This window comes from Mycteria americana, chromosome 6 (genome assembly GCF_035582795.1).
Source record: "Mycteria americana isolate JAX WOST 10 ecotype Jacksonville Zoo and Gardens chromosome 6, USCA_MyAme_1.0, whole genome shotgun sequence".
Taxonomy (NCBI): Eukaryota; Metazoa; Chordata; class Aves; order Ciconiiformes; family Ciconiidae; genus Mycteria; species Mycteria americana.
The window spans coordinates 41,341,316-41,368,478 of record NC_134370.1 but is presented as its reverse complement, the minus strand read 5'-3'; the positions used below and the strand labels follow the sequence as shown (position 1 = coordinate 41,368,478).

The following is a 27,163-nucleotide window of genomic DNA, read 5'->3' as shown; positions in this document are numbered from 1 at the left end:
GGGTGCCACCTATATTGCCAACACTCAACTGCAAGGCTCTCTTATTTTGATTTCTCTTAATTTTGCCGAACATTGAGCACTAAACCAAAGGCAGGCTGAGAGGTGCTGTAGAAGAAGAGCAAATGATACTGCCAAGATGGGTCTCTGCCTTCGCTGCTGCTGGCATCTGGCTGCGGGACCCACGCAAGGCAACGCTCCCCTCTTTGGGTGCAACGGGAAGGTGACAACCTACTACTACAATAACTTAACTTTGTGACACCGAGTAAAGGAGTTTTATTTAAAAAAACCTGATGCTTCCAATATTGTTGATGGATGCTGAGAAACTGCTGCCATGTGATAATAGTATTCTTTTTTCCATTTGCTTGTTTGCAGCACTTAGGGCATCCCAAACCCCACAGCTGGGCAGCACACTTATTTATCCTGACTATGCTGTGCTCCACTTACATTGATTTGTGCTTGGTTTTATTTGCTGTATTTTCTCAGTGCCTGACTGAATACTCCACTAAATTATTTGAGAAGTGCTGAGCTCTAAATCTTTAAATCATCTACTTAAAAAAAAAGGAAAAACTGTTCTCATTATTTAACTGATCCCACAGTTTTTACGTAGGTATAGCAAGATAAAACATCAAAAATATAGATAACATGAAATTTTGAATATGTGAGAAAGCTCAGTGTCTGTAAACCTTTAAAGAGAAGATCAAAGTCTTATCTGCCCATTATTTTGGACATTAATGTAAAACTACCTGGAGATTTATAATAGGGCTATTGTAATTACATTTCTGATGTAAGTTAAAAGGATCTCATTCACAGCTGTATTTAAAATTCATTTTAGTAATGGGAATGAAGTGTTTCTATCTTTACCTGCTCAGCGTACCATCACACGCAAATGGTCTTGCACTCTGTCTTTTATATCTTTTAGGTTTTGTTACTTCATTTTCAGGTGCAGTTGTCGGGTCGCTCTACAGAAGACATCAAATAACATAATTTGTTGATAGCAAAACAAGGGATTAGTGTGATACAATGGGGCTCAAAAAAGCATTTGTGGAATGGCAATTCCAATTTGCTTGGCTGTTGATTATCTGCTACGAATAACTGTGCTGTACCTCCACCCAAACCCATCAGAGTTTGCACCCATGCACCCATCAGGTGCATGTTCAGATCCTTGTACCGATCTTAGTCTTGAATTAAATCACAAGCTTTGCCAGACTTTGGTGCGTTTCCTAATCCTTTACGCTTTAAGAAGATGCTTTCTAATAAATGTGTATTTCTCACACACTGTGATTTTAATGGATAGCTATTCCTTATTTCATTTGGAGGCTGTTTCTCTGCAGAAGTGATATCATTCATGTTGAATGGAAAAATGTAATTCTTATTGCTTGAAATTATTTTAGGAGCTGGTAATCAGAAATGGGCTGGCAGCAGGCCAGTAAACAGCTGTGACTCTTTTAACATGCAGGGAAATTGCCAGGGAGTCCCTACAGATGCTGGTTTTGGAAAAAAAAAAAAAAAAAGCTAACTACGTGGCTGCTTTGAAACATTAGCCATCTCCTTAAATCCCCTCGGCTTCCTAGCTTGCTTTCTCATTTCATACACTTAGGGAAATGAATGCCTTAAGTTTATCTTTGAAATATGTTTTATGATCCCGTTATCAATCCCACTGCTTCCAAACAAGCTGTTTTAATACCTATGCAATAGTTGAATTGTTATACTTTGCATCTGGGTCAGATTCGGACGTGAAAATGTTTGTTAAGCGTTGAGCATGTGCTTAGCAAAGGCATGACCTCCTGCATGCGAAAAATAGCATATCAATGAGAAAATACAGCTCCAACGTTCACATCTTGAGAAAGCAAGACCTGCATGGAATTACTGCTGCTTCAAATGTGCCCTTGCTAAGTATCAAAGCTGATATTTAAAAAAAAAAGGAATTACTTTCATCTTTTATTGTTGTAGCCTTTGCAAAGGGTAAAGTCCTGCAAGACCGAGTGCTGGGAATGGCCTTCCCCCAGTCATGGAGCACACTCAGGACCTCACAAAGCCCCCTCTAAAATTAAATATAATCAAATGCTTTTCTAAAACAAAACTCTGGTAACGTAAACTTCCGTTAAGTTAACTTGTTAAATGCAGAAGCAAAATTCAGAGTATTTTCTCTTGTTTCTATATGTTTCAACCTCTCTAATTTTTTTAAGCAGATAGATTTTTATCATTGCCTTGTTATCCAGGACAGCTACCATCTATTGCTCATGGAAATGGAAAAAATATTCAGGCTTTTCACAAGAGAAATAGAAGGTATAAAGGCTGGAAACAAGTAGTCCTGTACCTTCCCTTTCCTGATGTGATGCATAAGGGTTGGCGATGGTTGCAGATGAGGGCATATACAGAGGTAGGAGTCTCTTGAGTGAAGGTTCCTTTTATAGTGAGTCTCTCTGAATAGCTTAAAGCATTTTGCAATATTGCTTTGAACATGGGTGGGGGAAAGAAATTCAAAGGTTTGTTTGACCTGCAGCATCTCCTGTGCCATTTAATAGAGGAACTGAACGTAAAAAAGCTGAGCTCTAGGTGTGCCAGGGGCCATAATCCTCAAGAAGTCAACAGGAGCCACTGATAATTAATTCCCCTTTCGAGTCAGTGAATGTTGGATCTCACAGTTTGGCTTGGAAAAAAAAAATCATACTCACCTGAGCTATTTTAAAGTTTTCTTAATATTCCACAAGTTTTAGTGGATAGAAGTGCTTAGAAGATGAACATTTCTAGTAGAGTGCATCACTCCTACTGCTGGGGCTCAGGATGGGCTTATCTGTGTCACCCTTTTGGGGATGGCACAATGAGGGTGCTCAAAAATAAACACTAATGGGGTATTTGTATATGGGTGCTTGAAAATGTCTTCAGAAAAAAATTACTACATTCACATATATTGAATCATATTTTATTATGGACTTCTAAAAACTATTCAGAGCTTGAAATAATTTAGTATTAGTATCTCTCTCCCATTTTCAGTGATCTTGTTATGATGTGAAGAATCCTACTATCATATTGGCAGTTTGCCAGAGCAATCAAATTGATAATTTTCCTGAAGTCCTGCATCTTTAATAAACCCCTTTCGATAGATTGTTGAAGCTAGTTCTGTTAAAAAAAAAAAAATCCAGGAACGCATTCAAAATACATCAACTTCTTCAAAAGCGTGAGGAAAGCATCTGGTCTTTGCTCAGAAAACCATATTTACAATGGAAGCGGTTTTTCAGAGAACTTCAATCTATACGCCAATATTAATTTAAAATAATAAAGTCCACCTTACAGGGTCCTAAACCCCCCTGAAATTAGTGCTTGTTGCCCCATTCCTGCAATGCAAAGCTCCAGTGTCAATAGATGAGAATCGACAGCGATTTAGGGTGTTTGGGGGATTCAGGATCAGACCTGCAGATGAAGAGAAGGTATTTGGCTTGCTCCAAAAATGAGTAATCTAGAAAACGATTCAATTTCAGAAAGCAGCATCAACCTGTTAATAGTCAGCACTCATTGACTTCAGTCTTTAAAATTGATATGCCCTGTATTTATTTGGTAAGGTGTAGCATTATCTGGCTTTTCCATTAGAAAGGAACCCATACCCAGCGCCTGTTTGTCATATTTATATGTCTAATAAAACATAACACTGCCAGCTTAGACCTGTTCATTTGTATTTTACACTTTTGCTCTTTAGTCTCAGTTTCTATGGGAACCTGGGCTGTTACGGCAATAGAGAATAAAGAGATGAAGAGAGGTCTTCGAAAATATAACTCTGTTTCTCTGCTGAATTGCCAGCATGGTATACCAGGCACAAACACGCTTGGAGCCTAAAAAACTGGGAAGGGAAAAATCAAGGCAAGTTAAAGGCGAGAAAGTTGATGGTAATTGAGTTTCCTCCTTCCAGAAATATCTTGATTGGGTGCTTTTATGCTTTTTGCTTTGAAAATCCAGGTATGATGCTTAAAAGTTAGGTTTACATTTTCTGAGGAGGAGATAACAATTTGCATTGCTGGCCTTTATAGCTGTTGTAGTGCAAAGTGCTCCACTGCAAATAAAAATAAAAAAACCATCTCCTTTTGGTATAATTACTTAATTACAGCTTATGAGTTGGAAACGTGACATTCATGTACAATTAAGTCCATACATTTTGCAGAGAAACATACTCTAGTTCATATATTACAGTATATCATTTAGTATCTGCTGCTTCAGTATCTGTCAGTGAATCAAGGTGAGTAATGTAGATGAGCTGAAATTATTAATAGGAGATAATTAGAAAAAACTCTTTAAGGACATTGCTTGCAGCGCCACGGTGTGTCTATGAATTCCTTACAAGACATTTGCATTTCAGTCTAACTTGGAAGAATATGAATGTAATGCTTTCAATACAGTGTCTCAGGCTGTGCTAGAAATGTAAAGATAAATTTTACATCTTTCAACAGATCTGGATTTTAAAAACAGTGGATTTGGCAAACTTTGAAAGGATATACACAAAAAAAGGCTTTGAAACAGTGGATTTTGGTAGGGCTAATACCAATAAGACTTATAAGCAGTTCCTGAAACATGTCATTCATTTTAATGTTCATGTGCATCAAGGTGGATGTTCACAGCTGTATTCCTGAATGTCTAGAAATGTCTATCACCAGCAAGATATTCCTCACAGAATCAGGTCAAACAAGGGCATCCTTTGCTAAGTAGTATTATCTTTAGGCTATTTTTTTCTCACAAATGCTTATTTTTAAGGTCAAGCAGGCCTGTTTGAGACCATCTGGTCTATGGGCTCTCTCCAGAACCTGCATTTCTCTGCAGGTTGATGTGGCAATCACCTTGAGATAACCCTGCTCTTGACAGATGGCTTTTCTTTTTGCTTCTGCCTTCCTTGAAGTAGGTTTGAGTTGGTATTACTGAGTTAGGTTTAGTAAGTTGTAGTGTGAGATGAACTTGTGTGGCTTCCCCTACTCCCACTGTTTGGGTCTAGAAGGAGCAGGGTAGCTAAAAACCTTCTCAGTAGCATTGAACAGCACCATGAATAACTGGGCAAGGTGCTTTTCTCTGTCCTTTGACTTCCTCATCTGAAAAACAGCATTTAAGATCTACTAATCCAAGGTACTATATCAGAAATTGATATTGTTATATTATCTTCATCATCCCACGTTACAAATTCAGGATATATCTCAACTTCTATGCTTCCTGGTCACTTTGTTCTTGCAGTGAAGTGATTTCAAAATGATCTTTTAAAATAATGTTCAAAAGGGGAGTGATGAGCACTTGACCTCTGAACACAGCATCTAGAAATAGTTTTTTAACCATGCCAGGAAGTTGGTTTTGTGGGTCTTTCTTTTCAGGCATATATTAGCTGTCTGTTGGCCATGAAATTGCCTTTGCAGTTTCTATCGAAGGTGGGAGTACATAGGCCAAACCCTTGTTCAAACTGATTTTTCTTTTTTTTTTTGCAATGGGAGAAGGTTCATTCTCCACTTCTCCTGGGCAAATCTGTGTCACTTAATGCTGTTATTTCCCTGGATTATATAGGCATGACTTTCTGTCCTCTGCAGCCTTCTGAAACATCCTTTTGTGCCTCAAAGTATCTTTTAATTGTTGCAAAAGAAGAGAATAAATAAAATAGCAACTAGATTCCTTTCCCTTCTGCTTCGTATGTAGTTTTTGGAATTTATGTTTTGTAGATGTTTGTCAGAGTAAGCAATGATGCATCAGCCTTGGCTATCAGCTCTCCATTGGGCCTTCTGGTGCTGCACGTCCCCATGGTGGGAGAGTACTGAGGCTCTTGGCAGAACCCTGTGGTCTCCAGAAAGTGGTCTCTTCCCACCTCCATTGAAGGCTTTGGACCTCTCCAGTGGATTACAGGTTGGAATGATGTTGACAGCTTCATAAAGGTTTACTAATAGACGCAGACCATTCAATTAAAACAACTGAGTTGGTTATGGAGTCTAGGATTACCTAGAAACTGCTCAAAACTGCCAGGGTGCCAGCTGAGCCTAAGAGGACCAGAAAGGTCTTTTGACTGGTGATGAGCTTTTAGGGCTTGAGAAGTTGGGGAAGAGAAGCTTGCTGTGAGCTAGCATGTTCTTGGAGATCTCAGAGGGGCTCCACTGCTCAGTGTAGAAGACTTTGAGCTGGTAGGATTGGTAAATCTGACCTACTGCTGTGCTACTTTTAGCGTCATAGCTCAGATCTGTAGGTGGCAGAGAAGAGATGATTGCACAAAGAGGTTGACTGTGTAGTAGGCGTTGAGGACCCAGGTGGCAGATGTAGCCCCATCGTTGTGAGAGCTCCTGAAATGAGATCTGGACTCCTGATTCAGCCAGTGGGCAGTCAGACCATGTGATAACCACACAGGATCTCTGCTCCAGCCCCCACAGGAAGATGTGGAGGAAGAAAGCTGCAATGATCTCAAACCTCTGCCCTTGAATTCAGAGAGGTCACCTGCTGTACACTGTCTGATTGTTCGATCTACTGGACACCCAACCTTTTGGTTTACAGGGGAAACATAATCCCTCCGGTTCATCACTACTGACTCCTACACACATCCAAGCACAGCGCGCCAGAGCCTGGGGCTCCCTCGCTCCTTCCCAAAGGAGCAGCAGCAGCAGAGCTGCATCTCTCCTGGTCTCCTCAGGCTTTTGGGTTTCCCCCATGTGACTTATATCTGGGGTTGTCCTAAGTAGGCACCTAACATCAGTTAGTGCTCCTGAGGAGTATCCAAACCATATCAGGGTGCTTCCAAACACAGACAAGCTGAAGGAGGCTACTCCAATTTGCAGGCATCTTTGGCAAGCCTCCCTCCCCCTTGCTTCAGCCATAATGAGGAACTGCTGTAAAAACTAAGGATTAAATGGAAGTATCACAGAAAGGATGGGTTGATGCTGCTGCAGCCCAGTGGCGTCAACAGTGATAAAGCATGAAACTACCCATGTAAAGATGACGTCGTAGGAAACACCAAGCTGCCGGGACAAAGGTATGAGATTAATTTAGGAATAATATCTGGTCAAGAAGATGCAGCTACTAAAAAGGCCCCCACTTCCATCCTCTTGGAGACTAAAAAAAAATGAGTAGTGCATAGGCCTGATGGTTGAGAGCCAGTATTTTAAGATCCTATATGTCTGAGTCACAAAGGAGCATCTCCAGCCAACATTTCATTGCTTTTTGGGAGGGCAACCTGCGTGGCACTGCAGATTAATAGAGAAGCTGTACAGTAGGTAGAGAAATCAAGAGAAATATAGGAGTAATGTAGAGTATTAGAGCAGCTAAGCAGGAAACAAATAGCAGGGAAGGAAAGTGCACAGTGGAGGCAGAGAGGGCAGCATATATTGGCGTAGCCCCTCGCTCAACACCAGCAGCTGCTGCTGGAGTTGGAGGCTGGCAGAGAAAAGGAGGAAGGGTTTGGCCACTTTGGAGCCCCGGCAGCTTTGGAAATACCACGACTGCTGTCAAAAGGGCTATTGCAGGTCTTGCATAGCCTTGCCTAGAAAACATTGAAACACACTCTACTAGGAAAAAAAACCACTTGATTTTATGCAATAATAAGATAAAACACTGCTAACTATTTAAAAAGCAAATTTTTATTTAGCCTTCCTGGATGCAGATGTTCCTAATTCCCCTGTATCACTTTGAAACGAGTTCTGACCCTCCCTGGCTTGCCTGGTATTAATCAGGAGTCAGAAGGGTTTGATGCTGAAGTGCTGGAAAGTAAAATTTCACAAAATTACACTTGTTTGGCATGTAGCTGAGTTCAGGCCTTTTCTAATTCCTTTTCAGGCAAAGGGAAGCTAATTTGAAATCACCACTGCTAATTCCAGGAAAAGAAGCAGCATTAAGTCTCTTTTGGGAGTTTCAAGTGACAGCATAGCCATTAGCAGATGGGAAATGCAGGAAGATGATCTTTATCAGAAACCATGTGTTTGGCTACATAGTTCTTCCCCAGAAGTCATTATTTACCTTTTGGTTAAGTATTATTTTATTACATTAAAAAATAAGTGTTATTGGGTCTCTCCATCCTCTTGGTGAGCAGCAATTAGAATTTTGTTGTTTATTAAAGATGCTGAAAGAGGGAGGAGAAAAACCTACTCATTAAAGGAAGTGCATGATCCTCTTCGAGAACAGAAATGGACTTTTGGAAAGTTTTTGTGTATAGACTGACCACCGGGTGATATTGGAGAAGTGTTTGCAGTGCAAGAAATCCTTACTGTGATCTGGGGTTTGTATCGTATCAGGGAGTAGAGGGGATCATCCCTTTGTGAATTCTTAGGTTTCTGTTGGAAAAAGCTGCTCTGGGCATCCCTGTGCCACAAAGATACTTAAGAGTTTAGTGAAAAAAAAAAGGGATTTATTACAATACTAGAGACGGTGGCACAGTCCTCCTCTTATGTGGGCCAAGGAGGATGCTAAGCAATGTTTCCTCATCCTGAAGCCCTTGTTATGGAGCCTCTCATGACATTCATGACCGCCAGGATTGTTTTGGTGTACAAAACTCTGCTCCTTCATGTAACACTTTTACAATAGCTCCTGCAAACCCATCAAGCCTCAAGAGGCTGCAAGAGTATTCAAGGAAATATCACTACATGCTTGCTCTGCTTCTCCATGTGCTGCTTCATGGCTGTTCTCCAGAGGAGACACTGAGCAAAATGGACCTTTGACTTGATCCCAGACGTCCCACAGGTGATTTGTTCTTGAGTAAGTCTCTTAGTGTATCTTCATTTTACAGATAAGGAAACAGATATGGGGAGATTAAGTGAATTAACCGGAAGTCAGAAAAGCCAAGGCAGAGCTGGAGCTAGCACCGTCCTACTCTTTCCCATCTTCAGTCCTCAGATGTAAATGTAACTGGCAGAAAAGGAGACAGAGTGGAAAAAGCTTCACCTGCAGGATTATTTCCTGTTTAATGAGCTCATTATAGCAAATAGCAAGAAAAATTTGACATTTTTGGTTTCAGTTGTGAAAGAATTAGTCTGTAAAACGTAGGTACTTGAATGTGGAGGAGAGTTCCTTATTGCAGACCATGTTCAGCATTACCCCAAATATTAAGCCTTTAGATACTTCAGAAAAACCCCACAGATTTTAGTGAAGTAGTGTCTCCCTTTATTAAATAAACCTTGAAAATGACACACTGTAGGCAATTTTCAGGCCAGAGAGTCCCAGCTTGTTCAGTCATTACTCATGTAGAGGCATTTCCCTTTGACCAGCTCTGTTGCCTTTCTCTGACTGTTTCCCAGCAGTGCTCTGCCTGCACCAGGGTGGACTAGAAGGACACGGAGGTACCAGGTGCTGTAGATTTGTATAAAGGCAGGCTAGTTTCTCCTCCTTTCCTAGTCATCCCTGACATTCCATCTGTCTTCTTGACCATGCCTGAGCACTGAGCTGATGCTTTCATGGGACTGTTATAAACTCTTGAGGGGGAATGACCATCTCGGAGTCTGTCTTTTGACATTAGAAGTTTGGGTTATTTTTTCTATGTGTATCAGTTCATCTCTGTTTCATTTTATCTGACACTTTGTTGGCAAGTCACTGAATCTCCTAAGGTCCTTCTGCAGCTCTTCATGGTTCACCCTGTTTTTTCTGCTACTCTGAATAGCTTAATGTCAACAGAAAACCTCGGCGCTCTGTGACTGAACCTTTATCCACATGAATTTTAAATCCATTGAACAGCACAGGTCTCAACACAGCACCCCGCAGGATCGCAGGTGACTGACCTCCACTCTGAAGCAGTTATTTCTCCATGAGAAGACCTTTCCTTTTGTCTCCTGGCAGCTTCATGTCTTTAATTGCCTTTGCTGGGGAACCTTCTGAGATGCCTTTTGGAAACCAAATAAACTCGGTCAAGCAGATCAACCTTATGCATGACCCCTTCAATAACTCCAATATGTCCCTTTGCTGAAGACAGCATATCAAATTTGTTCCTGTCTACTCTTGATGATAGTTTTCACTAATAAAGATATAGACGATACAAGACGTAGATCCCCAGATCAGCTCTGCAAGCCTTTAAAAATATTTGTATTGCCTCCTGGGGAGGCAGTGAGGATGTTAACCTGCCAGTCAGCCCATATGTACGTACTTCCAATATATTCGTGCTACCTATAGGAAAAGTAGGTGGGGAACACTGGGGACCTTGGAATGTTGAAGGTAATGCAGAGGTAAAGGGGTAGTGGGAGAGGAGGTATTGATATGAGGGTAAACTGGGAATATTGTAGTTATTTTATGAAAATAATGATGTTGTTTTGAAAAAATGGAGCTACTCATAAAAGCAGGGTAGAAACCAAATTAAAGTCTGTAAGTGTACAAGAGTGTCTCCCAAAGGCCAGGCCTTGTTAAAGCTGTTTTAAGCATACGTATATGTGGCAATGAGCTGAAGGGTCTCCTGCAGAAACATGGGATATTCCTGCCCTCCAGTGGAAGTATGGGAAAGTACCTTTCAGAAGTTGCCTCGGCTGGAAAACGCGTGGGAGTCTGCAAAGGGATGCTAAGAAGCTTCCAGGAAACACATTGCTTTTGATCTATTATCCCCTGAATTATCATCGGTATTTCTCAGCAGATCCCCTTGGTCCTCTCTAGGTTCACCTGACCATACATGCTGGTACACCCATTGTTACCTTTACTCAATTAAATTTTCCATATCTGGGACACTGAACCAAGTAGCTGATGTGTAGCCAGTGACATTTCAGTGTTGTAGTATGGGAGCGTAGCTTGGAGGTGTGTTTTGGGGAGCGCTCAACCATGTAAGTCATGTTCAGCTCCTGGGATGCCATGAGCCCTTATCCAAAATAAGCTGAGTACATGGGAGGTGTGTTAGGAAATACTTCCCTCCATTAGAAGAGTGGCAAATGAGTTGTTGAACTACTGTTACTTGAGGAGTTTTGAGCCTTCCAGCTTCCTGGTATTCCCCAAATGAGATGACTTGCATCACTTTTCAAGCCAAGGAGTCATCTGCAGTAGAAAAACTTGGGGGTTAAGGGCGTTTGTTTTTTTTTCCCTCTCTCTAATTAGCACATGATAATATTCAAATGTTGACAAAGCACTTGGTAGTTTTCTTGTGTGGTGAATTTAGGATTAGCATCAGTGAATAAGTGAGAACTATGCTTTCTCCTCCTGTTAGCCACCGTGTGTTAAATAATGTCTGATAAAAACCTTCTTTTATCTAGTCAAGACAAGTCATAAGATTGAACAGCTCATCTCTCACCATGTAGAACACAAACAGGCTTCCAGATCAGGTACCAGGCGCTGTGAAACACAACTCTCTGTTTTTTTTAATGCTATTACACATTACAAGTAGGGGCCTTGAGTTTCTCAATTTATTCCAGTTCTATACAGATACATTGGAAGTGCCAATGTGTACCAAATGCCAATGGATTGGCCTCACTGCATCAAGATGTAGCTAAGCCTGTATCCTGTCTCTGACCATGCCCAACAGCAGGTGTCTAGGAAGGAGAATAAGAGCAAAGGTAAGCTTATTGATTTGTGAACCACCAGTTTCCAGTGATTTGGGACTCAGGGACTTCCTGCATATAGGCACTGTCAATACATTTAGTAGCCCTTGGTGGTTTTTTTTTTTCCCCGAATCTGCTTAGCTGCTTTCCATGGCACACCCAAGTTTTAGACCTTTGTCATCTTCTACCCGACTTGTCTTTTTCCCAAGGAAGAAGCCCCTAACACAGTCATTCCTGCAACAGAAACCAATCCAGACCTGCGCTCCTTACCATCACACTTCTCGGTACCTTTTCCAATTCTGCTCTCTAGGTTTTGAGATGGGAGGTGGGGTAAAGGTGCACGAATCAACCCATTACTACATGTGTAAGATCAGGATTTTTCCTCCTTGATGTTCATCACTGCATTTCTACAGGATTTCAAGTGAATGTATTGTCTTGTCCCACAGTATCTTTTAAGTCCTTGTGCAGTTTTTCACCTTGGACTTCTGTTTGCTATGTTTGGTGATTTAATATCCTTGACCAATGTTGTCATTGTACTTATTCCCCCCTTTTACAGATCATCTATAAAGATGTTGAGCAGGAAAGATTTGAGCACTGTTGGCCTCCATCCATTAGGAAAAACAGCCATTTATTACTATCTGCTGTTCCCTATTTTTAACCTTTTTTTAATCAATGCAAAGACCTTTCCTCTTATCTCACAGCAGCTTAATTTCTCTAACAGCCTTTCAAACCTTGTCAAATGCCTTTTGGAAATCCAAGCCAATTATATCAACCAGCTCTCTCCTGCCCATGTGCCTGTTGACTCCTTCAAAGAACTCCAGTAGACTTGTGAAGCATGTTGGCTCTTCCCCAAAGAATTATCTTTGTGTCAGATTTATCCATGTGTCAACTAATTCTGTTAGGACAGATGTTGGGCTTAGTCAAGTACAGCGCTCTGGATCACATCAAAAAGCCACTTCCATCCCTTGGCGAGCAGAGCTGGTTACAAACCACGGTTAGTAGTTCACCTTGAGTTCATGCATAAGTGCTGGTGAACACCATCTGGGCATGGAGATGGGTTAACGTTCGTTTGGTCGACTTTGGTCTTCTGCTGACACTTCAATTGGAGGCGGTTACTCTGGTGATTCCCCTGGGAAGGAAGATTGCAGTGGGAGGATCTCCCCAAGATCTTCCATGTTGAACCCAGGGGTAAAAAGTGCACTGAGCTTTTCTTACATGGCTTTGTTCTTCTCAGTGTGCTCTTTCTAGAGCATGAGCCTCTGGAGACCCTACAGCCTACAGTCAGACTCCTTGCTGCTGCTGTGATTGAGAAGGATTTATTATTTGTTTTTAAGCCTTTTGAAGTCGTTACTTGCATTGGGGTTTTTTTGTCCTGCCTTATGGTGTTTTTCCTTGCAACCGGACAGGGTTTGATTCTTTTTTTCTTTTCTCTTTATTGATTTTTTTGAAACCACTTCATATTTGAAGGGTGCCTTCTTGCTTTTAATGTACTGTCACATCCTGCTGTTCAGCCACACCAGCTTCCTTTTGACCTGTCCTAGGTCCACATTTCATAGATGGTATGTTTGCTATATGCTTCCAGATACCTACATGCTGCTGCTAAGATTTAATTCTCATAATCAACTCTTTTAGCTACTCTTTGAATTCCCTTTTTGGATTTTTAAGTGCAAGAGTGGTGCTTTTATGTTAAACCTCTTTTCAGACCTCCAGACGTGTTAAATCTCAATACATAATGGTTTCTGTTACAGGAAGATTCTTCAATGGGTCTTGCATATCATTTGGCATCAAGTCACAAGTTTTCTTTGTTCTTGGGCCGCCTGATTAGACATCTCCTAAAATAATCATTAATTGTGCCTAAAAATTTAAGCTTGACAGATAGTGTATCTAGAGTTTGTTGTGCATTCATGCTGGGTGTGTTGTCTTTGCTGAGGTCTCATCAGAGCTCCTTCAGCAGATCACAGCCACTCTTGCGTGTCTGATGAGTGGTCAGTAATCTCATCCTAATACTCTCCTTCCCTGTTTTAAACTGGAAGTTCCATCTACAGATGATCTACGTGACTTGATAATTTGATTTGTTAACCTGATTTAACACAACAAATCACTAGCCTTTCCTTAGGAGAGGCTACTTGGTGTAGCCTTCAGGTTTCCAGTGTCTTCTGTGGCTGCTATTATGTCATCCCAGCAACAGTCATTTCATGCCTTCTGTACATTTGTCATGCCATAGCCTTGTTGAGAGCTAGACCTTCTAGTTCTCCTGTTCTTCTTCCTTAGATATTTGTGGGACAGTGCATGCATATTTGCTTTGGTTTTTCTGTTTCTCCAGATTTTCTTTAAATTGGCCCTTAGTTTTGATGCTTTTTCTTGACTTTTGCCAGATACTGGCCTTCATTATTTGTGTAGTGTTGTTAAGCTCCAGGGGAAACTTTCTGCTTCTGCAGAGTCTCCCACGTGGAGCCAAAAGGACCTGCATGGCCCAAGACATTGATTTTGCTTTCAAAAGCAATAGTCACACAAGAAAGCAAAATCTTAGCAGATAAGTCAAATTAAAAGTGGGTTTGACACAGGGTGATACCGGGATGGGGTTGGTTATGTGGAACCCAGTTTCACTGATCTCTTCCCACAGTTTCATCTGTCTGCCAGAATAAACAAGCGGAGCGAAAAACCTCACTTTGTGTGCACACGTACTTGCTTTGTAAGGGAAAATCTGCTTCCTGCCTGCTCCCACTTTTTCAGTAGGATTTTATGTAATATTCCCCTCCTCCCTGCCTTCCCCTTGTATGTCACCTTTTTTTTCAAAGTAAGTTAGGATGAAACATGCCAGATGCCACAACTTCCACTAGCAGCACTGGCATGGCTGGAGCGCTCCCACGTTGGCCAAAGGAATAAAAGCTTGAGGGTTTTGCAGTAACGCTTTGGGAGGTTTAGTCCAGCGACTCCAGTGCAATTTGTAGCTCTCGCTGATGATCTGTGGGCATTTTGGGAGAGCCACTGTGTTAAGAGAACATCATTCACCCAACTGCTACAGCAACATCTCCAGGTCCTATCACACATGGGTCTACTTGAGAATTTGGAAGAGGCTGCAGGAAACATTGTAGAAATGTCTCTGGGCAGCCCTTGGGGAAGGGGCACCAGTTCACTCAAGGCAGACCTCAACTTCTTAGCAGCCATCAAGCTGGAAACCATCTAGCAAGTGATTTTTTCCTAGAGGATTAGGGCCATTTGAAAAAAGAAACAAGGGCAAAACAGCACATGCTGTTATCTGAATCTCGTGGGACTTGAACAAATGTGCAATAAGTAGCGAACATGGTGAGTTGGACAAATAAGTATGTCTAACATCAGCGATATATCGATCTGTTCTCCACATTCTTTAAAAAATCTAAGAGAAAGAAAACTGCAACCAAGTCTCTTTAATCTGAGCATTGCTGTTGCCATGGTGAGCATTTACTTATGCAAGCAACACAGTCCTACATTAAGGCTGGAGGCAAAAGGGCCATACAGTGTTTACATGCTTAGATGAGCAGATTTGGGGTTCATGGGATCTAATCAGCAGTTTGCAATGAGATCATGAGATTTTGTAAAGTAGAAGAGCAACGAGCAAAACTAACTGTGATTTGAGCAATTTCAAGCTGTAATTAGACTGAATTTTCCTTGAGATCCCATCTCACTTTCCAAGGTTGTAACGTGGCCATGGCTCTTCCCTGGTGACTCCCAATAAGTTGCCTTAAAATAACTTTGTGTCATTCTGTGATACATAGTGGCACACTTGATCCAAGTTTGGTGGCTGGGATTTGTTGACATTACAGAGGTCAATTGGAGCTTTAATGTGAAATGCTTTTTTCCTGGGTACTTCTAATAGGCATAGGTTTTGGTGTTTTCCAAAGGAAAAAGTAAGGGATCTGTAGGTATTTCCTCCGAAGTCAATCAGAAAGGTGAAAGGAAAAATCCTTGATGCCTTATCTTCCAAATCTATTTTCTTGTCTACATATCCAAACTGTTAAATTCAGAAGTAATAAGGAGAATAGAGGGAAGTTAATGGATTGTCTTCTTCCTTACCGTAATACTTTTTTTCTCTTCTAAATGATTCAAGGACAGTTAGCATCAGGGACAAACACGTGTGCAACCAAGGCATGTTTATTTTTCACTGACTTTGTATTACTTTAAAAGTTAGGGTTTGAGTGCTACAACAGAATTCAGAATCACTGATTATACCCAAACTATAGCTGATTTAGCTGGTGAATTTTGGGATTTAAAACTGAATTTTATCTCAACAGTGACCTCATGATTTAGGAAGGTAAAATAGGAATTAATATGCTATAAGTCCCTGGCAGTTCTTCAGTGAACTGCATTTGACTCCAGCTGCATCAGCCTGCAGTGGGTTGTTAGATGTTGTGCTGCAACCCAACGACATAAATCTAATATTTTATTCTGAAAGGTTGCTTATTCATACTAGTGTTAGCATGTGAGGAGAGAAATGTGCCAAGAAGGCCATTAAGGCATAATAATGCGGGGTGCTGGCATAGCAAATATAAAAAAGCCAAGTGAAGTGCGTTGCACTCTCAGTTTATTCCCATCAGCCAGGCAGAGCTTTCTCTTTGCAATGCATGTGTCTTAAAGCAATGTTTTCTTTGCAATTTGATCCTTACCCCACACTTCTGTTGTAATGAGCACAGCTATAGGGAAAAAGGGAAAAGAAAAGGAAAAAAAAAAAAAAAAACAACAGCTTTCTTGGAAGTTGGGATAGGGTGGCCAGGACATGAAACTCAGTGGACAACAGTGAGCTAAAGCATATACTAGCTACCTTTTATCTAGTGGGTGTCATTTTTCAACTGAATATCCTTAAAAAACTCACCGTAAAACTCAGAAAAACCCAGTACCGCATACCTGCTGGCATTGAAATGTGATGATATTGGGGTATGTGTGGAGGGAGGATTTCTTCCACCCAGCAACTGTGATGATACCCATTGTCCAAGGAAAACTGGTAGGGATTTTCTAATGAAAATTTTGAATTGCCAACAAGGAAATGCTTTACAGAATATGTGATTTCGGCATGAGTTTATGTGGGGAAAAAAGATGTTGATAAATAACATTTTTAAATAATTTTTCATTTTATATTTGATGTTATTTTCATTGAAATGAAATTAAGATGTCAAGGTCAAAGTGCTTTGAAGTGCTGTAAAAAATCATTTGCTTTCCTTAGAGTTTTGTTCTGTGAGGAATTTCAGGTTGTTGCTGCTTGTTTTGGAGTCAGAAAGCTATTCGTGTTTTATTTTTCCACTGTCACCAGTGAGTTTCCCACCCAGGTTAACCCAGCATACCATACGCAATAGTGCTATCAGCAACTATTTTGGGTTCAATCCCTCACTGCTTAGTCAAGGTACAGATGCAATACAACAGCAATGAGGCAGTTTCTTTAGTCTTCAGCTAGGAACATCCAGAGTTTAAAAAAAAGACAAGAAAAAAAGGAAGAAAAAAAAGAAACAAGCCCCCTCCTTAAGCAATATCTTTTAATACTGTACAGAACAGGAAACACCACCAGAGGAAGGAATACGCCACATCCTCCCTCTGCCCCTTTTAATTAAAATTGATTAAAGTCTTGTTTTTGTAAGTCAGTCTATCCTGTAGAGTATCTTGTTTGAACTATTTCAGGACGTTCTCAGCATTAGGCATATTACAAAAGTGCAAATGTTATTTTAACCAAAGCTGAAACCAGGACTTCCCAAAGTAGGACCGTGAGAGAGTCCTGTTGGAAGCATCAGGCTGTTTCATTATAAGTTGAAGGAGAAACATGTGCATCTAGAAAATAAAACAAGCATTTTGGTGATGCCCTCCCATTGACTTTCAGTGAAAACCAGGGACCTAGTTCCCTAAAAATCAGCCTAATAACCTTGTGTTCTATGGTATGTGTATGTATGTGTATGTATGTGTATGGTATGTGTATGTATGTATGGTATGAAGCACTCTGCTTCATACCTTTATGGCATTGTCACCCCCCAGGCAGCTGGCATTTTATATCTCAGTTTGTTTGGTTCTTCCACCAAAATTTTTGCTTGTTTCTGGCACATGAGCATTGTGTGGATGTGTAATAACAGGGTGCAGACAGTCAAAGTACACCCACATTTACACAAAACCCTTACGTCTGCTTGGATTAGAGAAAAAGGTTTTTTTTTCTGAACAGTTTGGTTGTGAGCTTAGATACATGAGAACAGTTGTGCGTTTTAAAGGGAGTGACGCATTTCCCTGTGTTACAAGAGGAGAGGATCCCACAGTGAACATCTGAAAAAAAAGGTGAAATTTGGATTTTAGGGTTTTTTTCCTAATAAAGTTGCTCCCTGCATATCCTGTGTTTAGATAAGGTCCCACTGCAGTGCTAATAATCTTGCTAGACGGAAGGTACAGAACCTAATAGGCATAAGTTGTTTAATAAGGTATTACCAATTTCTTGGCACATTTAGGAGTTCAACAATATTAGCTTTGAAGTTAAGACTCTTTGAAGAGCCTGGGTGATGAGAAGGTCTTTCTGAGCTGTTTTAACTGACTGTATTTGAGTGCATTCAATTACATTTCTCAGTGAAATTGGTCTCTGTGCAATAGGAAGTCTTCAAAGCCCCATAATTCAAACAAATTTTCTATTTGCTTAACTACTGAAACAACTTAAGACGAGCATAGCTTATTATAACAGCATAATATCATGTTCACATTGCCAAGTTCTAACTGAAAAGAAATGTGCTTTTAAAAGAGGAGGAAAAAATAATTTCTCTGTTAGTTTTTTAACTTTATGTTTTTAATTTCAGATCTCCTTCCCCTTCCAGAGGAAGTTAGAGATGCCATAGCTTTAATGTCTGTTTTAGCTGCCACTCAAATGTTCACTTTCTGTAAGAAAATCTAAACCAGGAGGTATGCTATTTCTCCTGATGTGAAAGTCATTAAAGGCAAGTACACTGTGAGTTCAAGTGCTTGTGGGTCCAAGAGAAACTCCCAGCCCTGACAACATGAACTTGAAAAGAAAGACAGCCTTTCTTTTCGATGCAATTGTCCATGCAGCTGTAGCTTTCGATTGCATCATCACCACTAGGACATTGCTTTTAAAAATCCAAACGAAATCTCTCTTGATTTGGATTTTCAGTCGAAGGTGTAAGATGTAGAAGGAAGTGGTAGCAGCTAAATCGGGAGTTAAAGCCACTGCACTGCTGACCTCAGAGGATGGTCTGGAAGAAGGAGACCTGAACTAAGGAAAAGCTGGGTTATGAGTTATCATACTTTCTCCCTATATCTATCTAACTACAGATACATGTAGACAGATTGATATACACCTCTTACTTTTTCAGTGTTGTTTGCAATTAGAAAAAATGGAAGAGTAGAAGATGAGTTTGATGTTCTCATCCTTGGTCTTCCTTGGGGCAGGGCAGCAAATCCTCATCTGCAAGTTAATCCTCTCTAACAAGTCTGTGGGTAACACCATAGCACCCGGCCCTCCCAGGAATGGGTTAGCATTAGGATAGCAAATACCAGGCAGAAATTATTTATGGGCATACTAACATGCCATCAATCCGTTGTCTCTGTGAAAGGGCAGATAACCCCATTTGGATTAAGGCAATCAGATGTCAGTGCTCCCTGGCTGATGCAACTCAGGGCTGGGTGGGCAACAGTGACCTTACTGCCAATGGGAGAAATCACAGTCATCTTGTGTCGGTACTTTTATCCAACAGCTTGGTGTCTTTGATTGGCGTCTTCCTGCTTTCACTGTCAATGGAGATGTCCTGGTACAATTTTCTGATCCTGTATTTGTGAACGAGCTAATAAATTGTCATAATGTGACAGAGCTTAAAATAAATTCAACTTTCCTGTAATGTTATGCGATGGACAGTAAAATAGGTAAAGAGCTGTTCTTTTTCTTTATATTTTTGTTCTTACTGATGCCAGCGTTTATCTGAAAGGGACATTTGAAAGTAAAAAGGTGCATTTGTGTGTCATGAGAGAGATGGACATCTGGTACCCAGAGGAAGAAACACAAAACATAGGCATTTCCTATACAGAGGGACAGCCAATACAATTCCATGGAGACCTGAGAGTGCTCTTCACCTTGCAGGATCAGACTCTTAGAGAGGTCTGATGAGCATGTTATGGTCTTCCCCAACAGGGTTTTGGGTTCATACCCTTGGAGTGGATTTGTTCCTGCAGTGGTTTGTCAAGGACATCTCCCCCCCCAAAATATACTGACCCAAATAGATCGATATCTGGAGGGAACGCTAGATAAGAAGGGTTTTGCACGCGGGGTGGGACTTCTGAGAGGATGAGTGGCAACGCACCGTAAAGAAATACAGATTTGCTCTCAATGCCTCTCAAGAATTTGCTTTCAGGCATTCCCAGGCTCTGGATCTTGCTGGCTGTGTAAAATAAACTGTCGCTGTGCCGTGCTTCTGTCTGTTGCCTGAGTGTGGCTAGATCTTCTGAGCCCCACTCAAACAGGGCGTAGTTGAAGGTAAGGATCTCGTGTGGACATGACACGAGGTGCTTTTTATTTCACTTTCACCCATATGACCATTCATAGATTTTCCCTTTGTCCAAAATCACTCAGAAATACGTGAACCTGAGCTTTTTGGAGTAATTTGAGCAGGCGGGGAAGAGGGCTGGCCAGCGCAGAAGGGAAGGTATGGGAGCCCTACCACCATTTGCTGCATCTGCTCTTCCTTACATCACTTTCAGATAACAAAGCCTCCTTGTTATATGAGTTCGATCCATGTCCTCTGCCACTTTTCATTCACCTTTCGAATTCCATCTCTCTTAATAGCATGAATCCAATCCAGAAAACCTGCCGTGACTTCATGGTACCAGGCAGGCGAACAGCAGCCAGGTGCCATGAGTAGACTAGACCCAGGTGGGTTATTTTGCTAGGGCTAAAATATTTTAGGTTCAGGTGTATAGAAAAAATAGTCACAAAATTGAAGATTTGAGGTAATTTTTCCTTTCATTTATCAAAAATTCATTTTTTTTAAGTGCAGCATCAGTTGAAGCAGCATCCTAAAATGAAATTAGTTGTATCCTAAGAATCATGAAGAGATGGACTGAGATAAATCTCTTATTTAGTGGGCACAGAAATAGGGTTTCCTTTTGTGATGTATTTTTTTCCCCACCCCACCTGTGGCTCTTAGGCTCATTGCACGTGTGTCTTCTTGCAGGCTGGGTCTGATCATCACCATCCAAGTATTGCAACTCAAGTTATTCTAGTCTTTGTAGAGATTCAGTATTTCTACCTGCAGAAGTGCATTGCCTCTACAATGGGTGATATAGTGATCAGGCCAGCCAACAGAACTGAATATAATGCCAACAAAACAGCTGTTAAATGAGCAGGTGTCTGTCACTGAGGAAGGCTCTGAAATTCTGGTTTTATCCACCCAAAACGATTACGTTGCACTTATCAGGGAGTTGGTGGTTGGTTCCCATTTGGTTGCAATTTACGTCTAGTTGGCAGCACACAGGTGGAAAGCAGCCAAGTTTTCTATCAAGATGACAGTTTGGTAACAGATGTCTAATGTTTCCCAACACATTTAGCTCATGTGGTAGGAATCGTGAGCTAGTTTAGTAAAGCTGAGCAGTTGGGTAATTGCAAACCTTTGCTCCTTGCATTTTCTCATTTATCCTTTTTAGCTGTCTAGGTAAGATGATTCTCCTTTTTTTTTTTTTTTTTTTTTGTATTTGTAGTTTTGGGAGGAAAAGCTTGAAATGTGTTTCAGAGTAATCATCCTAGGAGGCAATCACTCATTTAAATGGTTAGAAACCTCCAGCAGTGCAAGAAGCCACATGTTTTCCTCTCCTGATCTGCATAACAGGCATTGCCCAAATGCTTGGGCTGTGGCTCCTGCGCTGCTGTTTCAAAGTAACAGGACATGTGGGCAATGATATTTTCTCCTGATCCCCCCAAGAACTTTGGTTTCTTGCATGTGACGCCTGCCTGTGCCGAAGAGGAGGCTGAATCAAGGCATTTTAATTAGCAGCTCCTTAAGAGTATGTATTTTATTTGGAATGAGAGAAAGAAATGGTGGTCCCAAGCCCCAACTCTTCCACAGGAGGGCACTGATACTCGGTAGGGCAAGATAGTTATGGAAAGCCAGTCTTTTGAGTGAGATTTCAGTAGGTACCTCTGTCATTCAGATTTGCAGGAAACCTTGGAGAAGAGCTTGGGAGATTCCGCAGGATGCTCATGTTTGACCTAGATCTGAGCATTTCCTCCTCTGTAATGTTTTCTGACATCCCCTAGGGAGATGATACCTCTCCTGTTGGCTACAGGAGTGGACTGTAAGCTCTGGCAGGGTTGGTTTGGTAGGGTAGGTGACAAAACCCGGTTTCAATAAGCAAAAAAGTCCCATTAAGAGTGCATTGGGAGTTGATACCTGGCCTCCCACAAGCTCTTGTGAAAATCTCAGCCGTAATTTTAAAAACTCTTTATTAAAGAACAGACTTTTTGTTGTTTCTCCCTATTTGGATGACACGTTCTCTGTATCTTTTCTTTTTGTGCCCTTCCAGCTATGATTTTCCAGGCATTTTGGCCTGTGATAGCTGGGGCAAGAAGCACAATTACCAAAATATCCGGAGAAGGGCTCTTTCTTAATTATGTCTAATTCAACTAGAGTCAGAAAACCCCAGAAATCTGAGAATAGAAAGTTTGAGCCTTTCATCTGCGTAGCTCCAGAATGTCACTGAACGAGGGTGTGATGCTGATCAGCATTCATGCCTCCGAGCTTGCCTGAGATGTCTTCCCAATACACCTCTTATCTATTAATTTAGGAACTTAAATCACCAGCTCTTCCAGAGGTCAAAAAATCATTTTCTTGTTTGAAAAGTCTCAGAGCATCGGCATACAGCCGCATATTTAGAATATAACTGCCTTTCTCATTAGACTGCTAAGTACCAGATGGGAAGAGGCTGTGGCATCTGCAAAGTGGTACCCAGAAGAAATACGCCCTGACCTGGCACATGTGTATTTTTCCCACAGAGTGCTGAGTTATTTCCAGGTCATCTTGCACAAGTGTGCTCAAACTGTATCTGCCGTTCATCCCATCTCTGTTATATTCCCAAGCGTCCTCCCCAGTATCTTGAGCGTAGCATATTTCTTCAACCTGGTCCAGAACCGAACATTTTCCTACAGTCACACCAATATTAATTTTTAAACTTCTTCTGTACCTCTTTGCACAAGTCCTCGCAATGCCTTGAAAGGGTTCCTTTTCTTTTGGAGGTGATAAAATTAAGACATCACATATGTTTTTCACTATAATTCTGTCGAGCAAGGAGCATACACTGCAAAACCCTAGGATTTTCTGTGTAGGGAGCAGCATGCTCAAATTAAGGAAGTTGAAGGACAGAAGTTGAATTTGTATTCTAAATTTCTGGATGAGGATTACGCCCTGATTTCTGAATTAGAAGATGGCTTGGGAATATTTGCATTTCAATATTTTTATTTAAGTGACTGAAGAGATTTATTCTTAAGCTTTGCAGGGCTGAAGTGCATAACTCCTATTAGTTTATAGGATTTTGATTTAAAAGTGGACTTTGACCTTTGTAGCTGGGAATAAAACAGAATTCAGATGTGACTGCCGTTACTAAGCATGTGAAGGGCTTGCTTGATTGATTTTACATGCGTTTCGGTTTCACTGTATATTTTTGGAATTTCTTTTGTTTTTTGGATGCCTGTTGCACAGTATGTAGAAAACCGCATCCAATTTGTTTTATATGCTTCATTGCACTTGTATGTACTAACTACACATAAGCAGTCTGTCAAAGAGAATTAGCCAAGAGATTTCAAAAAGCAATCACAATAATGCTGCAAGTACCTTTTTTAAGCACAATAATAAATGAACAGATTTTTTTACTTTAAAAGCCATCAGCAGAGCTTTCGACTTCTGCGACTCAACACACAAAATGATGAAAAAGTTGGGACTGGAGCAGAAGATCCCATTTCCCATTGAACTGAGGGATTTTCAGGAGAATTGGTGGAATTTGCAGGGGCTGGGACTATGGTCCTGCTTGCCTTGCCAGCACTGTGCTATGTCTTACCTAGTTTTTGTCCTCTCACATCGCACAATGTGAACTATACATCCTTTTTGTAGGACTTGGTTGTCTTTCAGGATAAGAGGTATTATACAGAAAAAATATTTCCCCTCTCTGTCCCATGTTTTTGGAGACCCTAACCCTTCTGACTGACACACTGCTGTTTGGCATCTCTCATCCCCTGCTTGCTCAGCACTGAGAAATCCTCACTAGTTGCCCAGGGGAGAGGAACAGCGTAGCTGGTCCCCTGCCTCCCTGGGAGCACGAGATGGCTTCCTTTCAGATTTTCTTTCCTGCCTCATTCCACCAAGAAGGGAGGCTCCCAGGCCTTGGGCAAAGGTAATGCAGGGCTTCTTGACCTGAAGTTTTGCATCTGTTGTTTGACTGTTGAAGGGAAATTTTCCATGCTGGCATTTCATCTTCCTAGCAATTATAAATCGTTAAGGGTATTTAACTGGTTTATACATTTATCAAGAAAATTAGACCCATCTCATTGCTCTGTCACCTGTAAAATGACGTGTCTGCTGTGATTTAGAAGGGAAGATCTGTCCTTTAGCAGAGGTTTTTTAGTTACAGGGTTAGTATGCACCTCATGATGAGTATAAAGCGATCGATAAGCAGCTGTGCCACACAAGGTTATCCCAGGTTCGAAGCAGGCTCGGTACTGATTGGTTGCCAAAATCAGATGCATTAGGCTGCTGTGGCCACAAGAGCAAGGTCACCGAGGGGTTCTGGTGACAGTATAAATAATAAACCAGAGCTTAAGTAATTTGTCGACAGCACCTCTGAGATAAAATTGCACTTACTGCATTGGATTTGGGGCTTCATGATGTGACCTTTCACCTTTCTTGACACCTCTTTTTATTTTTCCCTTTTAACTTTAAATTTTTTTTTCTTTTTCTCCCCCAATGTCATTGCAGTTTTAAATAGACTAAAGAAGGTGGTTTGAAGGGAATAAGTTAGTAAATCCCATTATTGAATTAGATCAGAGACAGGTATGACAGATAAGGTACATTAAAAAGATAGGTGGATACGTATATATGATCATGGCTAACACTATGATGTTTTATATTTACACTAGCATTACCATGCACAAATGAAACATCCAGGTGAAATAGTGGATTATGGTCTATCCATTGCAAGATATTATGGCTAAAATCAAGTACTGAAAATGAAGCCAACTCCCCCTTTACACCCTCCATGCCTCTCTCCATAATCCCGACAACACTCTTTTCCCATACAAGTCTGTGTCACCAGCGGCCAAAGGTGGTACACGCACAGGGACTTCTCTGGCAGCTGAATGTCAAACTTTATTGAGTGGGTGGATCCTGTTCATCCATTTCCCCTCCAAGCCTTTCTAAAAATACCATAAACCTTGACAAGGAGCTATTTTAGAGGAATCATATTCATGAGGATAGTCATGGGAAGCTTATTTTGGCAGGCTTGCATGTGTTCGATTTGCATGCTTCCTTAGTCAAGGGCTTGGTGAACTTGTGTTGCGAGACAGTTGGACGTGGGCTTAAGAGAGAGCATCTGGATTTTGGGACCTCCTGGGTTGAGACGTCTACTCCAAGTGAGTTTATAGGAGGAAAAGAAGTAAAGATATTGTTATAGGAATGTTGATATGTGACTGAAGTCATTCATTTCAGGCATTTGCACACCAGCCCGCAGCTTATCGGATCTGATTTCATAAAACCTGGCTGTGATTTCTCTCCAGGGACCTTAATGATCTTGCCACTTTCAATAAACATTTATAGAAACTACTGCCAGCCTGTGGATAAGAGAAACTCCTATGAGAGACTTTATCTTCCAAAAATACTTAAAGACACCAAAAAAACCCCCACCCACAAGAAGATCAACAGAAAATATCAAAATGTAGCGTTTGCTGGGTAGCTGGAGCTGAATTGCAGTACCAGACATTTGCATTGTAGGCATGTTTGCTTTTCTCACTTGGAAAACTGTGCACATCGGAGCGATGCTATAATTGGGACCAGCAAAACGATGACTGTGAGTAAAAGCAAACTGTAAGAGATAAGATGGAAATTAAGCAGGTAAAGGCTGTTCCACGCTCATGCCATTCGGGTACGGTATTGCGCAGTACTCATGTTTGCACCTCTAAGAAATTTCCATTTTTTCGCATAAAAAAATCCAGATACGAAGCCGAAGCTGCCTTCTTCGCCAACCTGAAACTGTCTGATTTCAACATCATTGACACCCTTGGAGTTGGAGGGTTTGGACGAGTTGAGCTGGTAGGTAACCTTTTCTTCTTTGAAGTTTGCATGATGTCCTAGAATAAGTTACTGTCTTATGAGTCTTTCAATTTTTCTTTGTTATTACACCCGAATAACTGGAAGAAAATTATGCAATGGGATTATATATTTTCTAATGGTTGAAGAAAGCTGAATTACTTTTCCCAGTAAATAAAAATGTACAAATAAATGCTTTGCAGTAACCAAGAATTTACGTACTAGGTTGAGAGAGGAGCACACATCTTCTCTCTCCAAGTGGTCCTATGTTTATGGCATTGGTTGCCTTTTAAAAACAACCTGAAGAGTTGTGTGGCTGTTGAGTGCTCAGATTGAAAGAGCAATCTAAAATCTTACTTAGGCAAAACTGGAGTAACAGTATGATGTCTCTTCTAAGCAGTTTCTAATTCAGGTCTAGCGATAGATCTCCTTGGTTATCACAAAAGCTGTTGATCCAATGTCTGAACTATGACAACACTTCACAGAAAACTACTTATTTTTTGCAGAATTTTAGAACAAGGGAAAAATCTGAGCTAGCTTTTTGCTCTGCTTGGATCTAGAGCTCTGTAGTCTTTTTTAAAACAAAGCCTGAGCGGGAGGAGACTGAAATGGCAGCTGTTGTGTGACCCGTTTGTAATATCATGTAAATACAAAAACTTATAATAGAAAGAGGGAGATTAGTTTACATGACAGTGCTGAGCACGGAGGAGCTTCTGATACCAGACACCAGTACAGTATGTTAGGAACTCCTGTAAGTTAGGGGCAGAAAAGTGAACAGAGTTACTGCTGCCATCATGAAACTTCAGGGGAATCCCCACTCCATAACCCTGCAGGACCCAAACATGCCTGTAGTGCTGGGAACAGGAAAACGGGCAAAATGAATGTTTCGGTGATTATTTGTGACATAACGGGTAAATTCTGTGTTAAAAGTGCAACTTGCTCTTCCATGTGATTTTTTTCTGACTTTTCCTGTTTGGATGTATGTAAAATTGTGCGGAGGAGAGCACATCTGTGAGAATGCTGACCCCTTCCTGGCTTTTAGATTTGAGGTTTTATTTATCTATTTACTTGATATTAGCAACTGTTGTTTTGGAAGACAGTCACGAGAGCTCACGCGTAGCCTGGGAAGGCTGTTCTTGCCCCGCTCCTTCTATAGTCATCTGCTGTGAAACTTTAGAGCAGGAGTTTAATTCAGGTTGCACTCAACCTCCCTTTTGAAGGCCCTTCCCCCTCTGTTGACAACAGCATAAAGCTCAGGAGACTTGTCTCCTAAATTAACAACACTGCTGGCTTCACCTCCTGAGGTAACCTGTAATGAGGGACCCACCAGTTTGGGACTTGTTTTGAATCTTTTGGAGGACCTTGTGAAGTTTGTTTTCATTTTAAGGCTTTTTTGATGCATGCTGTCAAGCTTTGAAAACCTCAAGATGTTCCTGGGAA

The 27,163-nt window shown here is 41.0% G+C and overlaps 1 protein-coding gene across 2 annotated transcripts in view; it reads left to right on the top strand.

Annotated features, from left to right (window-relative positions):
• Positions 1–27,163, top strand: part of PRKG1 (protein kinase cGMP-dependent 1) — a 529,338-nt gene that overhangs the window by 468,367 nt on the left and 33,808 nt on the right. For both annotated transcript variants that reach the window (XM_075505445.1, XM_075505444.1), the window contains exon 10: positions 25,630–25,726. In XM_075505445.1, the coding sequence (XP_075361560.1) occupies positions 25,630–25,726 (97 nt within the window). The remainder of the gene's footprint in view (positions 1–25,629; positions 25,727–27,163) is intronic.